This window comes from Melitaea cinxia, chromosome 2 (genome assembly GCF_905220565.1).
Source record: "Melitaea cinxia chromosome 2, ilMelCinx1.1, whole genome shotgun sequence".
Classification (NCBI taxonomy): domain Eukaryota; kingdom Metazoa; phylum Arthropoda; class Insecta; order Lepidoptera; family Nymphalidae; genus Melitaea; species Melitaea cinxia.
The window spans coordinates 8,381,595-8,400,430 of NC_059395.1; the positions used below are offsets into that span (position 1 = coordinate 8,381,595).

The 18,836-nt window shown below is 31.4% G+C and overlaps 1 protein-coding gene across 1 annotated transcript; it reads right to left on the reverse strand.

Annotated features, from left to right (window-relative positions):
• Window positions 1–15,004: 15,004 nt before the first annotated feature.
• Window positions 15,005–18,561, reverse strand: LOC123659255 (follicle cell protein 3C-1). Its single transcript, XM_045594507.1, has 3 exons — window positions 18,418–18,561; window positions 17,069–17,248; window positions 15,005–15,263 (listed from the first exon to the last, which is right to left on the reverse strand). The coding sequence occupies exons 1-3, from the start codon at window positions 18,559–18,561 to the stop codon at window positions 15,090–15,092; spliced, it is 498 nt and encodes a 165-aa protein (XP_045450463.1). The 3' UTR covers window positions 15,005–15,089.
• Window positions 18,562–18,836: the final 275 nt, after the last annotated feature.

Sequence of the window (18,836 nt, forward strand, 5' to 3'; positions counted from 1 at the left end):
TACCAAATTTTTGTGATCTATTAATAGTAAAATCCTGATAAATATTGACAGCTGCTATTGCTTATTACTTTTTGTTAAATAATTTAAATTTCTATTAATGTTCCACGGAAGAACTTTAACTTCATACACATTTGAAGTAATGTGTTTCTACTAAATTGATATAAACCTCTTTATCTCTGTCTTTCTCGATAACAAAAATTAGCTGAAACCAAAAACATTACATAAACCGAAGGTAATACTCAAAAAAAAATCGTATCTTAATTTGAGTACGATCGAATGTACTTATATCAAAATCTGACGATGAGCTGTTCGGTCAAAATCTTATAACTATTCAATTTCCGTCTAACATTAGTTATTATATCTTATTAGTTAGTTGTAAAAGTAATCATTAGTTCAGAATCGACAGTTCAGAATAATCATTGCAATTGTTTAGAAAGTCAGTAGTCAAATAAATGTTCTTTTAAAAAATATGAAATGTACCTTTACGTATAATGTGAGACAGCCAACACTTTAGTTTTTTGACTTTTTAGTATGATACTAGATATAGATATTGGCTATAGTTAATAGGCCTTATGGACTAGCTTAGGTTACAATTACAAACCTTTAATAATCACACAGGTACATACACAGATTCGAATCATTTAAAATGCTAGTGAGAGTTGATTGTTCAGTGTGAACTCTGTAGATACATTACTGAGGTTACAGGATTTTATGACTATGGAATATTCCGTAACAATTGCAGTTCAATCATCTGTCAAGCAAAATGTATGTATTTATTACTGGATTAAAAGGTTACATTGGAATTAACACAATTCTTATATGTAAAATTCTCGTGTCACAATGTTAGTTAACATACTCCTCCGAAACGGCTGGACTGATTTTTATAAAATTTTGTGTGCATATCGGGTAGGTCTGAGAATCGGCCAACATCTATTTTTCATACCCCTAAGTTATAAGGGAGAGGGAGGGTTATGGGGGTTAATAACATATATGGCAAAACAACGTTTGCGGGGTCAACTAGTATTTTATAAATCTATATATACGTAAAGCAAAAACTTTTTACCCCTTTTTACGAAAATTGCGCGGATGGAAGAGTATGAAATTTCGTACACTTATAGTTTATAATTATAGAGAAGGAGTGCAAAATGCTAATATTTTTTTAAATTATGCATAAATTTTTTTTTTTAAATGTCAGCTACTTTCATTATATTTTGTTTTTTTTTTATTTGAATTTTTAATTTTGGTCGAATTCCGACCGCTAGGCGACCACTAGTATAAATGCATAAATAAAATTAAAATTAATCCCACATAACTTTCGAACGACTGCGCCAAATTGGATAATTCTATTATTTGTACTTGTTTTTCTTACAACAAGGTTTATATAAAAAGAAATTAAATAAAAATCAATATTGAGTGATACAAAAACTAGCTGATCCGGATTAGCTAGTTCTAAAACAAGATTTACTAAAAATTTCATCATTAAAAATGTCCGTGCAACAAACTTTTTAAAAACACCGGATACATTAAAGGATCGCACGAATAACTTAGTTTCCTTTGAATAGCATACCTCTACGTCGATCGGGGAAGGAGGTATGTAAGTCAATAGCGTGACACTAACTTCGCAGAATCATGACCATTTATTATACTTTTTTACAGTTTTTTGTTTTATCCAGAAGAAAAAGTAAATTACTAAGTTCAAGGTGTCGACTTCAGGAACTAAATATTCAGACATATAAGTAGATTTAAATATAAAATTAATATAAATGTAAAATGGACTTATATAATTAAAGTTACATGATTTGCGTCTATTTAAGCAATAAGTGGTTTAAAAGATGTTTTTTCTTTTAAATATGGGTAAAGAGTTCTTAAAGTAACAAACAGTTCGCTTCTCCTTTTTTTGTTTTCCCTTCTTTGTCACGCTGTGTCACAATTTATGTGTTCCGCTTTAAATATTAGGTCACGAAATTTCAACACCTTCCCCATATAAAAATCCTTCCAAATCATTTTATTCCTAAAATTTGGGATGAACTTTGGATATCATGTTCAAATAAACTTCCTCTGCCAGTTTTCTTTTCTTTTTGTTAAGCAAAACCTGTCCTCTTTATATACTATCGAACATATTATGAACGACTCCTAAATAAAGGCATAATTGAGTGTTAAAAAAATCTACCTACAAGTAGTTACTACCTTCGAAACCATGCTGTGATGATTCACCGATTGTAGCCTTTTTAGACGTCTTAAGATGCCTATTCGGAATTTCATTAGTAAGGTTTAGCATTTCAGACTATTAAATCTATCCGATTTTTTTTTGAATTTCCTAAATTTGTTAATCTATAAACGATTTTTTTTCAAGTCTTGTTTTTAAAAAACATCGTAGAAATTGAAAACTGAATATACGACAAATATAGGACGTTCAACTACTTACCCTTTTACCTCGTTTTCAAACTATATAAATTTAACTAATTTAAAACTTTTTAAGAGTTGCTGGATAGTGGTTATAAACTAACTATAATAAATAATAAATAAATAAATAAATAAATATCTTATAACATACGGTAAACGGTCGTCTGTTCCTATGATAAGCAACTTAATGTTATGTGTTACAAGTAATAAATATAATTTCGATTATCTAACGGTTAAATTAGATTAGCAAATTATATTTTCCTTTGTTTTGTTTTTAGTTATAAGCGTTACTTTTTAAGTGGTTTAATGTTTGAATTTGTGATCTGATCTTGTAGTTTGCTAGGTTTTATATTATTGTAGTTGATCTATGTACTTTTATTTTCTTTCTGCATCCAATTATAGCCAAACTATAATTTTGATTTCACTTGATAACATAATTTCGCTGATTAAGATTCACCGTAAATTGAAATAAGTATAATTTATTTAATAGAACCAAATAATTTACGTCACGTTACGTAACTGCAACTACTCGTACTATTGTAATATACATCTGTTACATTACGAACAATCAATGTCATTAGCACACGCGCCGCGAACGTTTGCTGAATGCATGTTAACAGCTTAATTGAGTGATAATAGATGTTCGTGTTTAGTGCATCCTAATAATTTTACTTGTATAGGTATATATATATGAAGAAAATTGCTATGAAAATTTTCTTTACTTGAGCTTGTTACCAGATAATAATCTTAATTTAAGGTTGCCTTCGAAATTTATTTTTAAGCGTTAGCTTAACCTAAACCTCAAAGGTATTTCAAAGATTATCTTCCTTGACTAATCCGCAAAAATATTGTCCTTAGTGAGAACAATACTAATACTCGTAGTACACACTGGAAAAAACGTTTCAAACCAACCTACACACTGCATAACTATGTTACTGCTAAAATAAGTATCGGGTTCTATTGTTCTATATGATCGATGGAAATGACAAAATCTAAAACTTTACGTACTACTGGTGCATATAAGTAGAAAAACTCATATTAAAAATCTTTCTAATTACTGTTACAAATCTGTCATAAACTTTAATAAAATACATTAATCAAAACTAGTGTAGACAGACAATAAAATATTATTATAAAATAAATTTTATTTACAAAATCGTTTTCAAAAACTAAACATTTCGTTTTCAAATTTTACTCCAAAATAGACTAATCATAATTTATATGTTTAGAAGTAGAAGTAATTCTTACTTTTCATTAAATTTTAGTATCATACCTTCATCGGCAACATGCATCCTAAGTATCGTTTTTAATTATCTTTTTTTAAGTTTTTTTTTAAATAGCATTACATATGTACATTAAAATATACGGATGATATAATTTAAATCTTTAATAATAATATGATATATAAAAGTACGCAGATTGGATTTTGTAATCAGTCTAATGTCACTAAATGATGAGCGTTTACTGAAACTCGAATGTGTTGGTAATCCATAAAGTCTCGGAGGTGGTCATTCGAAAGGTTGCCACCTCGGGCACACACCTGCACGGCAGACATTCTCGACACGGCAATAGCCGAACTTATCGCCATGCGCTGACGCAACCCAAACAGGATCCACCTCCCAACAAAAAGTTCCACGGCCACTATTTCGAAACTCGTGCGCACCTAAATAGAGAAAGGCATCTATGTGCTTGTACATCATTTGTAGCTCCGCTAGTCACAACCCACGGGGTACGGGGTGAATGCCCTTAATGTCCTCCGTCCTCTTCGAGCGTATCGCCCTCCCGTTCTAGCGTACGAGAATCCCTCTTCTTTTGACTTTGAAAAGAGGGCACGTATTTAGAAACGGTATTATAATCTAAACTTTAGGTTATAAAAATTAAAGTTGAAAGTCGCGTGCTTGGGTAGTTGCTGTATTCAGTTAAGGGTGTGTGCGCACGCGCATTGCGTTTGTATTCAAATGAGGACAGTGCGTTCCGCGCCGGAGAGCACTATGATTGTACTTTTTTAGTCCGTGAGCTGTAATCAGCTACAAGGAAATGAGCATCCTTAGGGGTGGCGCGAGGCGTGGACCATACTATTGAGCACAGCATCTCGTTAATACGCGGCAATTAAACGCTATGAGCCGGACACGCCATGCGACATATTACATTGCCGACTGCCACGATTAATATTAATTCATGATTTTCATCGTACACTTTATTTTAGTAAAACTCATTACAAAGAAACAGTAAAAAAACTTTTACTAAAAATAATCTAGTAATACACAATCACATTATAATGAGATAAAAATAAACGTATTACACTTAGTAGTAATAGTTACTACGTGGTACGTCCACATTGCTATTATTTCAATTAAATTTATATTCAAGTGTCATAAGTAACACTACAACAATTACATATATGAATATGTATTACACCATTGTTCATAAATAATAAGTAATCAGTAACGAAGAATCATAAAAAAATTGTTGTATTAGTTATATTAATTCTAAGTTATGCCAGAATTCATTGTGCTAATTAAAAAAAAAAAAGAAAGCAGGTTTAACTAAGTCAGGAACTTTGTACTATTTTTACACTTTTTTTTAATTTATTTAATTAAATGGCCATAAATTTTGTACAAAAAAAGTCGAAAAGATTATCTGTAATTGCATCGGGATGAAACTCCGTGGTTACTACGGTAACAAACTTAATTACTTTTAAATGTATGGAATACAAAATAAGTTCGGTGGCAGGTGCGATTCGTGTATCTCCATAGCTTGACCATTGCTTGAGATGGAATATTTGATAAAAGTTTGTTTCTACTTTAATTGGAAATTTATTTTATCTCCCTGGACGTTACTTACCTCCACGCATTCGTTTTTTTTTAATATTATATATTCCATTTAAATACTAGCTGATTTAAGAGACTAGTTCTATCGTAGATCTTATTTTTACTTAAATATTCAAATTGCTTGAAAATTTTATGGATTTCATAAATAGCTTGCCTGAGATCTAACTAAAAGCTCTTAAATCTGAATAGAAATGAAAATGAAAATTATTGTCCAATAAAAAAAAATCCATGGGATGCATAAAAAAAAAACAACCTAAAACCCGACTTTGAAGTATCTACGACAATTAGGTGTACGTAGGCGGTTTGATAGTGATGTAATACAGCCTCTTTTTATCGTAATTTTTATGTAGTGTCTGGTGATAATAAACACATAAACGCATAGTTACGGGTACTGTTAATACTGATGTTTTTATTAGGAATCCAACGGCACCACACGTTACATGAATCAACACTAGCCTGACATTGAAGCTTGTCCCACGTATACCGGTTGGCAAGGTTATGCGAATCTCACCCTTAATCATATACATTATAATTTTTTCTGACTAGGATGTATATATATGTGTCTATTTTGTGAAATAGATTTTATTCTACGCAAATAATGTTAAAGTAAATGAAAATGGTACATCAAGGAAATACTTATTTGGGATTTGTTTTTCCCCAACAAAACATGTAAGAGTATAAAAATAAAAATAACTTTTATATAATATGTATGTATATAAAACTGACGAAGAATCTTTTTTGACAATTCTTTTTTTGTTGAAAAGGAGATATCTCTGTTGTGGTACCATGATAAGGAAACCAGGATCTGATGATGTTATCTCAGAGAAATCGAGGGAATTTCGAAAATCAGCATAACTTTTTATTGGGTGTACCGATTTTGATGATTTTTAATTTAATCGAAAGCCAATGTTTATCATGTGGTCTCGTTTAAATTTCATCGAGATCTGATTACAACTTTTGGAGTAATCTTTGAAAATGCGTATTTACTTGACTAATTTTTCGTCTACCTACATTGTATTAGGTACTTGTCGATATAATTGAAGTCGGTTTTTTTTCGTTTGCTGCAAACACAATTATTACTTTTAGGTAACAACATATTTCTTGGAAATAAATTTTTCTAATTGCAAAATAATAATTAACAGTTTACTCGTTTCCGTTTCTTATTTAAAAACAAACTAAGAAGTATTTTCTCTTTGTAATATTATTATATATTATATACAGTATACAATGTAAGTAAATATTATATAACTACACACATAACACAAGTCACATTTAATGACAAGCCTTGTCACTCGACGTCATAGTAGTTACTAGAAGGTGGGCGTCACGACCTTCGCAGATCCTGACTCGTCTCTTGTTTTCCTACAATATAACTTATTAGTGCTACATTTTACATAGAACAAAGAGACACAACTAAATACGATGTAAAAAATTAATTTTAATCTTATATAAACTTCTATGAATTTATTACTTATTCCAATGCTATATATCAAGGGGTAAAAAAAAAGTTTACTCTGCTCAAAATTTGTTATTTACTACTACTACTAACTACTAAAAACTATATATATATATATATATATATATATATAGATATGGACTAGAAGTAGAAAATCAATTAGGAAATGTAGGTAAATAACATTACGAATTCATTAATTTACCTTAAATAGAAAAAACATACATTAAAGTATGTAATAACTTGCTATGATAAAATTAAACTAAAAAAAACCTTAAGTATATATATACATATTATAATAATTAAAAAATATTATTAAAAGGAGTCCCTTTAGGCAAGGTTCCGAAGATACTGGCAGTGTTCCCCCTTTGAATAGCTAGACTAATTCTTTGTCCGAAGTAGCTGCCAGCTCTTCGGTCTCCTGTGACGTCGAATAACCTTTTCGATATTTCCTTAAAAAGTGTTATAGCACTAGGACCTATATATATATATATATATATATATATATATATATATATATATATATATATCTTTTGTTCATGTAATAATAATTCAAAATTGCTTTTGGAAGTCATTTATGATTTCGATTTTTTAAGCTTTCCGACTACAGAGTGACTTTCATAATAGGCCGATAGGCCGTATACGGAACGTTACGGACGTATAACGTAGGAAGGTATGATAATACCTTCCAGTTGCACTTGAGGAATGAAGTGAAATGATGATAAGAAAAGTATTTTCTTTGTAATTTTATTGCTTAAAAAGTATAAAGTCGAATCATTATTTGAATTTTATTGTTTCAGCTAAATATTTTCACAAAGGCGTGATGCGAGACCAAGATACTTATAAATATGAGAAAATGCGTTTTTGTGTTTACTTCCTGCTGTAGAGTGAGCCTGCAGGGATCCGTACGTTAGGGTAAACTAATGATTATCAAGCTGGTGTAATTTGACCATATGGATTCGAGTGTATCTATTTGTATAGGAAATTGTGCTTTTCTACTAGTACTTATTACTTACTACTTTAGTACTGAATACCGTCCCAAGGTCCTAACAAATAGGTTTACCGTTTCCTAACTACTTAAAAAAATTGAATCTAACGTACACTTATTGCAGATCTCCTGAACTCTATCTCCTAACCAAGATTCCTTCTTTAAAGACTGACTCACAACTCAAAGTCGTTTAATAGACATTTACTTAATTTCATCAATTAAGTTGTTGTTGTTGTTTTTTTTTTTTTTTTTTTTTTTAATAAAAAGCTATTCAATTTTTACACTTAATTTAGCAATCGTGAACGAACTTACTATTTTTCGATTCTATTGTATAATTAGGTATTGGACAAGGTAGACATACTTAAATTAAACTATACAGTTATTAACTGCCAAATTTCTGTTTAATTTAAGAAAAGTACGGAAAAAGAAAAACCAATATAAAACCCGAGTACACTATAAAACTAATTTAAACTATTCAAAATTGCGAATATGCATATCTATAATTAAAATTATGTAAGGAAATGATGTTATACATTCGGTCAAATAGTAACATAATATTAAATTATGTATTTACAACATGGCTTAGTTATTTACATATAATAGTGTAGGTAAATGTCGGATGACATTAGACTGGCTACACTGGCCACGTCGAAAAGCTCGCCGTCTCCTGCGCCGTGTTGCGTGGTCCAGCAATAAAACATTTCTTTTTATGTCTCCCTCGTGTAACGCTCGAACCCGCCTAGATTGCGCAAGGTGCGTTCCGAGTTTACGCCACACGGACAGTACCCCCGTGCTCTGAGGAAGTCGAAAACGTGTTTCGCCTATTATCAGTCGAGTCAAGTTCAATATCGAAATAACTATTTTAAACTTTTCCTCTGATTATTCGTCAGAACAACATTTAAAACTTTATTACAAAACTACGTTAAAATACCTTCCTTACTTCCATCAACTATCATATTTAAGTAATGATGGTACCTAACAATGTAATGGTACAAGTATTGCGATAAAGTTTTGTTGTGTAAAACAATGTCAATCCACATTTTAAAATTTTATTCATGCATTAATAATGCATCTTAACATAGATAACAATCATAAAGACAAGTAAATAAAACTTTATATTTATGTTATTTAAATGTATGCCCATAGTAAAGAATTTACCTAATGGTGAGATGCAAATAAGTGTTACAAAGTGAAATACTAATTTCAAATTCAAAAACAAAATCTAAAGGCCTTAAAAAACATTCGTCAACGTATTGAATATACCTACAAACACTTGTCGACTCACAAAGTTGTACGAGTGTAATGCAGTAGGATGTCTTAGTTATAACCAAATTACGACTAATTAATAAAGCTCTAATTATTGTAAGTCTATCACAACCATTTTGTACTTACGAAAATCATTTTGTACTTTATGGTCACAGTTGACTAAGCAAATGTCGTAACCATTATTGTTTAAAAAAATATTCAAAGTAGAGAATTGACCTTGCTTAAATTTTATTTGGTATAAATAAATAAATTTTACAGTGTTTTCATTGTAAGCGCAGTATGGTCCGAATAAGATGCATTATAAATCGCAAATGTCCACTTCTATATTTATATCACACTTATCGGACAAAACAAACTAATAGTAATAATTATGTTTACTCGCAAACTAAAAAAAACCGACTTCAATTACATCAACGAGTAATACAATGTAGATAGACGAAAAAACTGTCAAGTAAATATGCGTTGACCGCTTGAAAAGCATCAGCTTTCGATCAATAAAAAAATCATCAAAATCGGTCCACCCAGTCTGATTTAACATACATAAAAATTACAATCGAATTGAGAACCTCCTCCTTTTTTGGAAATCGGTTAAAAATTATCTCAAACGCTGAACAACACGTTTTAAAATTTACAATACCTATGGTTTATTTTCCTCGTAAATATTATAATGACTTAACAACGAAAATCAATCATTTCTCGTTTCTGTGAAACAGCAGGTAGTGCCGGCCTCAATTTACCCCACTGTCTCCGCAGTTTCCATTCGCAATCGCAAAAACTTGTGAACGGAGCTACGGGCGAGGCGGTGATATCGACTATCTTACTAATGTCCACTTTTTCTTGACATGTCACGCTTATAACCGATTCCCCTATGAGTCGCGTTAAATCGAAGAAGCGAGGGAGGATGGGGATCATCTTAGCTGGTGCGAATTTAATGACACATTGTTGAAGACGACGAACGGTTTGAGGTATTGAGAAGTTCTTGTGATGCGATTCAAGCGGACCGTTATCCTATTTCCTCCCTCTAAGTTTGTTGCTGCTTATTGTAATATTTAGCAAATAAACGTCACATGGTTTTGTGGACTATACGATACTCCTTGCTGAGACGTTACGCCTTTCAGCTATTAATTTCTGAATTCAATTCGACAATTAAATTATTTCCTTATCGTATGGTAAAATGTTTCATAACAAGAATGTATGTTATTTAGAAAGCAGACACAAACTAGAATGTTAATATCGAAAAACATAGCTTATGACTATAAGCAACTTCGTTACTTATTAATACATACACTGTACATTTCTTTTTCACGAACATATTATCTACTGGACTAATAAAAATAACGAATTTAACTAAACAGCTTCCAGATTTTCGTCCCTTCACATACTATTTTTGTCTTCATTTAGTACGAATATGTGAATTTAGTACTCTTTGTAAATCAGATCACGGTGGATATCCACCTAAAGCCACCATAATCTGTTAACTATAATTATAAATTACTCGGAAAATTAATGCATCTAGCTTTTTAACTCCCACATATAAGCGGCAGAGTACTGCGGCTCGGTTCGTAGGAAAACTATAAAATGCATACACGAACGTTTCCAATGGAGAGCGGGTGATGAGAAGGGGGCGGTGCGGGGTGAGGGGCCAGTCGACACACTTTCTGAAGGGCTCTAAAACCACGGCTTTTGTGGCCACCTTTATGAGCCATCTATTCGTGGACCTTTGATTTATCACAAACAGTTAAGGCCAGTTTTTGTGTAAACAGTTGGTATTCCACATTAATATGTAGATGGAACTTTGAAATATTCCTTGTCACAAGCATCTATATATTGAAGCTCAACTATTCTTGAAAACTTTGGTACACAAACATCCGTATTAGGTTATATATGTAAAAGTTCTTAAGATAAAGTATCATGCTACGTTTAATTATCACGTTACAAAATACTCGTGTACATAACTATCTAGACTTGTTACGGCAATTAATACTTTATTATTATAGACTGCTTCAACATTCCGAGATCATTGAAAATGGATAAGATCTAATAAATAATAAGATAATAATAATATAACTAGATCTAATAAGATATAGCTTATAGCTTCCTGAATACTACTTTTAAATAAACAAAGCATACATTTATAACTCGTCATAACGATTTATGAATATCTCGAATATATTTTATTGTTTGAACACAAATTAATAAAATTGTCGAACAACAGCAGCATTCTTCTTTATCTTTTTCTCGATTCGAAAAAGTGCAATGTCTGTCTTTTTTGTTAATCATTGCCAAACTAAAATACAGACCGCCAGCATTGTCACTGCTGAACTTTTCCTAAACAAAAGAGTACAATACTTCTTTAATGTAATCGCTTAGATAATAGTTACTTAAATACAGTAAGGCAGCTTTTGAAGATAATATATATGTATAATATATCTAATTTTTTTTGAAGATATTGTTTGTATAGGTAATTACTGTAAAACATTCATTAGTTAAACACATATTTCGATAAAAGTTAACAATTTAAAACGGGATTATGTTTTCTCCTCACTTAAGTAGTTATTTAACAAAGTTTAATTTAAATTTAATCAATATGTTGCACTTATCCACAATTTACAATTGAAGATATTGACACATTAACTCCATGCTATCATAATTATATCATTACGAGACAATTTGTGGTGACCATTACAAGTTTTTTCGATTAGATAACATTTTATTGAAAATTATATCGAATGTGTATACTATTATTGTCTATATTCTATTATCAACTACTAAACATAATTGGAAAAGTAATAATTTCAAAATATGTGAAAAAAATCTATTCAAATATAAATCAAACAAAGAAATTTTAAGACAATTGTTAATATTATTTTTCTAACTTGATGCCTTCCTTGAATCATGAAGTACCCGAGCGAGGGCAGTGGTCTCAGGTGGGAGGGGGATAGTTGCGCAACGCATTACAATAACGCGACATTACGTGCCTTGGCCGCTGCGCCCGCGCCGGGGTCATGCGCCGTGGTTCGGGAAACGTTTACACCATTGCCACGTGGAACCGAACTTCTTATTTTGCAGTTAGTTACTATATTAGCAAATTATAGAATTATATACGTGGGCATGATTTACACCACAACTATCTGTAAATATTTAGTTCTTAAGTTGTAAATTAAATAAGTATGTATAATATTGTAAAATCAATAAATAAATATATATATATATTAATTATAGATCAATTTGAGGCGTTATAAATATCCTTAATGTGTATATCTTTTAATTTATAAATATACAATTAATCATCTGTATTCTATAAGATCATTGTTTGAATGATCGAAATGTAGAAAGTTTAGTCGTTGATAATGTTTTGTTAAAACAGTTTTAGGTACCTACTTTTTTTTTCTTTTTTTCCGTATTTATTACTTAAAAATACATATACATATAACACAAAAATATAGAGGCAAATATTCCAATTTAAGTTTCACAAGATCGGTAGGTAAAAAAAATCACGAGAAATTGTAAAAAAGTTTCAGCGAACAAAGCCGTGTGAGTTATTCTTTTCATTTTAATAACAGATACAATCAACAGATTAAGATCAAGCAACGACGTTCATGTAAACTCCACGTGTTGAGGTCAAAAACTTCGAACATACTAAATGAACTTGTTACACAATCCTGTAGTCATTGACTTATTATAAGACGCAGCAAATGCGATTTTAAAAGAGGCGTTGAATTTTATAGTGTAGTTTTAGAGAATCAAAAAGGAAGTAAAAACGATTGTAGCATCCATCGGCTACTGATTACAATGCTGATCTTGATACCATTTTATAGTGATTGCAATGAATGACTTGGTCATACCAGACCTAAGGATTGACTGTTAGTCCTGCCAGGACAATGATGAGATATTAGATTGTAGATGATGAAGTACATGCATAAATAAGCAATTTCAGTACTCATTAATTGAGTAGGTTCGTAAATTTGAGTACAAGCTGTTTAGTCGCACCATGAATAATTGGGAAAAATATATTTTCTACATTGGACCTCTGAAACGACTGAAGGTTATAAAAGGGTTTTTGAGATGTGTTAATTCTAAATGTCACAGATAGTAGAACTAGAGATCCAGCCGTCCACGCAAGGATGCGCAGGCGACGCGTTTCTTTTTAGAAAGTGGCACGTGTCGGGGTTGTTCACCCTACTCGATCCGGGTCAAACCGCGTCCCGCGCGCCTCTCTCTTACGCCGTAAGTACTATACGTACTAGTCCTTGATAAGGAAGCTCCATTGACACCATAATCGAACCGGGTCGACGGATAAGGCACTCCTTGTGAGATATATGGGACGCCTGATATGATAACGTCGAGTCACATGCTATGTTGAGATTTCAATTTGAATCTAATGTCCTACACCTTGTATTCATGTTAATCGTGACTTATAATGGAGACGCAATGTCATTCAGAGATGTCGAGATGTTTGGAGTCTATGTATTGTCATATGCTTAAGTAAGAATAGTGTACGAATTTACGAAAAAGTAGCTCAACCACTTTAAGTAAAATATTTTAGACACGGTCAAATTTAATTCGCAGTTATAATATAAAATAAAAGTGGAACAGTTGTTACCTTAGTTTTTCTAGTTCTATTTTCTCGCAATAACTTACATAGAACCTTTGCATCAAATATCCAAGTAATTAAAATTAAATACTTGTCTAAAATTAATACGAACGTTCAAATAGTAATTATTTTCTATTAGAAGTACGACATAAAATATATACAGCTTCTTAAATATTTTAAATTGGACTAAAATACTTTTCTATTTGCAACCTGATACTCCCTGCATAATGAGTTGTCATGACGAGCGTGTAGCAATTTAAGTAGGTACTTCCAGACCACAACAATGGAGTTTATTTGTAAAATAGGCTTCCCTTTGTTCATAAAGGATCATTGTCTGAAATTCGTCATATAGTTTTACGTGTTGAAACTTGTCATTAAAAAAAAATTTGAAAGTAGAACATTATTTTAGTTCTTTAACCTAACTTTTGTGTTAAAATACGCTGTATTTATCTTAACTACCTTTAAAATTTGCATTAGTTCTTATAACTTATCGTTGGCCATAATTAGTCAGTTGTGCAACTTTACTTTTTATAGAAAAATAAAAAAAAAATCTGAGATCGGCGCTTGTATTTTTGCCAAATAAGTCATATAATTTTGAAACAATAAGTGTAGCTACTACAAATAATTCCTGATTCCGATGTCAGGGATGACACCCGCATAACCACGTTGTCCTAAACTAAAATATACCACTTAAAGACTCAGCTGCTCCCGCAGACAGCGAAACTAGGTCAAAATGATTGACTTATTTCTCTATTTACGACGTTACAGCCCTAAGCGTCTGAGCTTTAGTCCCCTTTACTATTAAATGAGTTTTAAATCACCTTTTTCATGACTATTTTTAGGAGAACTATGTTCTTCCTAAAGACATATTTTACTTACAATATTTATTCACACTTAAAATATCTACGGAATAATCATTATATTTTTGATTACCACGTAGTATTTTGTATGGTTTGGAATTATTATATTCAAAATTCAAATACAGTTGTAAAAATTTATTTAAAATTTATTGAGACAAATAGACATTGCAAATGAATAAAATAATCATATCGTATAATAATTTACACAAAATTGTAATAAATATTTTCTAAAATAAAATATAGCCGTAGATAAATAATATCAATAGAATAAACCCTTTTCAAATTATAAGTACCTATGTGATGTCTGACTTTTTAATTTATTTAGTCTATGTTATGATAGTTCTACAGTACCTAAATTTGTCCATATAAATATATTGCCAAGTGTCTTTATTCTTAATAGGAGTTTCATACAAAAAGTTGCACCTTTAACCCTATTATATAATAATAATATAATATAACTAAGGTTATCCATCCGTCTGTTTCATGACTATAGGTTTTAAACAGTGAAAGTTGTAGAATAAAGATAAAAATAAAGTGGGATTATTCTACACCAAGAAATATTTCAGACCTAATCTTATGGTGGCATGGATTTTTTTGCACAAGAAACAGACCCTTACTTGCTCGGCTTTTTGAGATAAAAACCGTTAAAGTATGAATCTAAGTAATTATAAAAATTATAAATTAATGATTACATCTAGCACTTATGATGTTGTCCATCGGTGCAGCAGAATTCTTTTCCAGCGGAAAAGTTAGTGGGCGTCCACTCTCCTCCACAGTTCTTGATAAAAAGGAACGCCTTCTCTCTGCGTACATCTCGCTCCACTGCGCCGCAGATTACTGGACCGGCGCGCGGCAGGTACTTTAATATCTTAATAAACAGAGAATACTTAAATAAGTTATTTATAACACACGAAATAAAGTAAGAAATTTTAAATAGCATATAAGATTTCAGATTTAAAGTTCTTTATTTACTAAGTCTGATGCTTATTTTTATTGAAGCTATCATTTTAATAAAAACAATTGCATATTAATCTATATATTCATTTTTTACTTAAACGAATAAAACAAATTTTAAATTCAAATTTACTATCTACTTAATATAAGTAAATATCCCTAATACATTGAAATTAAAGATAAGTACACATTTCATTAACGAAACTTATTTTATCAATAAACACGCAACCAATAATCACGTTGTTTATAAATACGTGTTATGTAGTAAATTCTGCAGTTATTGTTAGTAAAGCTGATTAGTGTATTCGTAAATTTTAGGAAAGCCATAATTTCCACCAAAATTGAATTGCCTTAAAACTATACACACGCATTTAGAGAAAAAAATAAATAACCATGTATCTTTACGTTCATTTATACTTCGAAGAAAGTACAGCAATTATTATCTTCTCTCGGTAATGAAAAGCGATGACTAATTAAAATGAAAATCTACGAGGGAAATGATTGCCAACATGTGGCAGATGAACAGTTCGTTTTATTGTCCGTCCGCATATTACTTTCTAAGCACCATGTCATGTTGTAAACTCAGTTGTAAAGGAACAAATGATGAAGATATCAACAAAGAAACGATGTATGAACTTTAAAAATACGACTAGACAAAACCAAGTAAAAAAATTAAGTGAATACATATAAACATAAAGTTTATTCATAATTAGTTGTAGAATTTTCCAGTTCGAATAAACTAATACGAAGATTTATTTCCTTTTGTAGTATTTTGTTTTAGGAAGAGTATTAGAGACATTTTAAATTTTTTAAATAATCACTCATATGCTTGAAGGTGTTTCTACTTATTGTATAAAAGTAGGTAGAGTTCGTATAACCAAAAATATGAGTAATAACTTTTTAGTTTTTGAAAAAAATTAACCCTTAAAAACAAAAAACCCGCCTCTCCTAAAAATTACTGGTCCAATTAGGAAAAATTTTTGATAGATGACGTATGTATAAACATATTTAGCTAAATACCTAACTTTGGTTAAAAGCTATAAAAACGAGGGTTCATAGCAGTCAGAAACTATTCAAAGCGTTAAAAATATCACAAATAACGAAGCGGCACAGTTTTTTGCGTCTACCTTAAAACCTTTGTTAATTATTCCCACTGTCGAAAAATTCTAATTTACAAGCTCGTGAACAGGACATGGATTCAACTCTGTCGAAACGTCGAGCCAAAATAAAAGAAACGTACCTAATACTACCTCGATGAGATCTTAAATACTAACTAATAATAAAACTCGTATTTTAACATTTTTTTTTAATGTAAGCATTGCTTACATGTTTCATGAAGTAGTGTATTTCTTTTGTACAGCGTGTATTTATTCCTCGAGGTTACGAGGAATCGATGAGGTGAGGACGAAACCATCGTTAATCGTATTTTTTTCTCCTAACTGCCAGTTTAATTACTCTATCTCTTCCTTACTAGAGATAGAATTTTAACGTCAATTCCATACAAATTGTCTCAAAAATCTATAGCTAGTAGGCAAAACCAAAGAAAAATAGTTTATTGAAAACGGCCGTTAGTTTCCTTTAGACAAGACAGTAAATAGGCCTATAATTAAAGTCTGAAAATTTTTACCCTACTCTGTGCCACAAATTACCTATCCAACATGGCCAATCTCTTTTAAGATAGGTAATATACATATAAATTAGCACCATAATTCTACAAACCACATCGAGGCATTTGCTGATGCAGTGCTTGAATCCCCCCGAGCCACATGGCAAACTTGGGCTGTCAGTGTCGTACGTGACTACAGGCTCGCCTTGCGGCGGCCCTCGGGGTCGGCTCCGACGACCCTCCTTGATGCCCACTTGCTGCGACATGAACACGCCACATTGACATGGCTCTAGCTGCAAAACAAAACATTTCTCACCTGCACTCAATAAGTATTATTACTAAAGTCATATTTTATATTAGCTGTGCCCACGACTTCATCTGCGTGGAATTAAAAAAGAATATTTTTTAGTTCGGAGAGTTACACAAAATATACAAATGTGAATCTGTTTTCTAGTTAGAACTACACACATCACTCAAGTAATATAAATACAATTGTACATAAAAACTACAGTAATACAGAAAATGTACAAGTAAGTATTTACTCATATAAATCGTATAATATTAGGCATATTAATCATACATTTTTAATATTTTTTATTTCGACGATGCGTTGGCGCAGCGGTCATAGCACTGGCTGTTACGCTAGCGGTCGCGAGTTCGATTCCCGCTCACGACTGACATTTTTATCGATGTGTATTGTGTGTGTTTCCGGACCCCCCAACACAGGAGAAAATCCTACTAGGCGATTCGTTGAGTGTGAAGCATTTATTATTATTATTATTAATATTTATAAAAGTTTGGTCACAATAACTAGATAAATTATATTATAAACTAGCCGTGCCCGCGTGGAATTTAACAAATAATTTATTGTTCAGTTCGCAGACTTATAAAACAAATAAATTTGTAAAATAAAAGTAGCCTAAGTTATTCCTTATTACATCACTTATCCGCCAGCGAAAGTTCCTTCAAAATCGGTCCAACCGTTTCAAAGATTAACCGGAACAAACAGACAGACAAGCAGACAAAAATTGAAAATAATGTTATTTCGGCATATGTACCGTGTATACATCCAAATGCATTTAGTACAAAGCGTTTATTTTAATATTACAAACAGACAATTCAATTTTATTTATTATTATAGATCGATAAGTTGTCAACCAAAAATATACCCGTAAAAACAGGTATAAAGACTAAGAACTCATTTGTTTAATCCACGATATCCGTTCTGCGTTTCCTTCGAGAACATTTTTTTTTTAAATACAAATATTAATGTACGGAGAAACTATGTGTGCTTACTTATACATGTTGACGCGTTTTAATATTTAATCACTACCAATACGATATTTATTTTCTTTATTTTGTTATTAGATACATGTGTTTGTAGTTACATGTGCAAGGTTTATATGTAAAAAAGGGAAATTCGGATAGTGTTTTGTATAAAAATCTATTTTTAAATATTTACCTCGTTAAACTCTTCATCATAATCGCCAGTCTCCATTGATTTTAAGCCTTCCATTTCGTCTCGCTTGAGTTTGCGCCTAGCCTCGGTCGTTATTGCTAACCACAAAAATGCAACCAAGAGCGTCCATCGTCGAATACCAATCATTGTGGAGTCGATAAAATTACCTATTAGAAAAACATCGTTCAGAAACAAACTACAGTTTATGAAGAATTTATATAATGACTGTTTGTGAATTTCTAATGTTGCTAAAGTTTATATTTGAGTACTTTTGGAATGCAAGATATGTTATTTCCTTTTAAAGATTTCACTTCAGCCTATCGCAGTCCACTGCTTGACATAGGCTATCCTTTTTTTCCATCTTTTGTATAATTTACCGAACGGTATGGATATGGTCTACGGTGCTGTAGTCATTTCGAAAC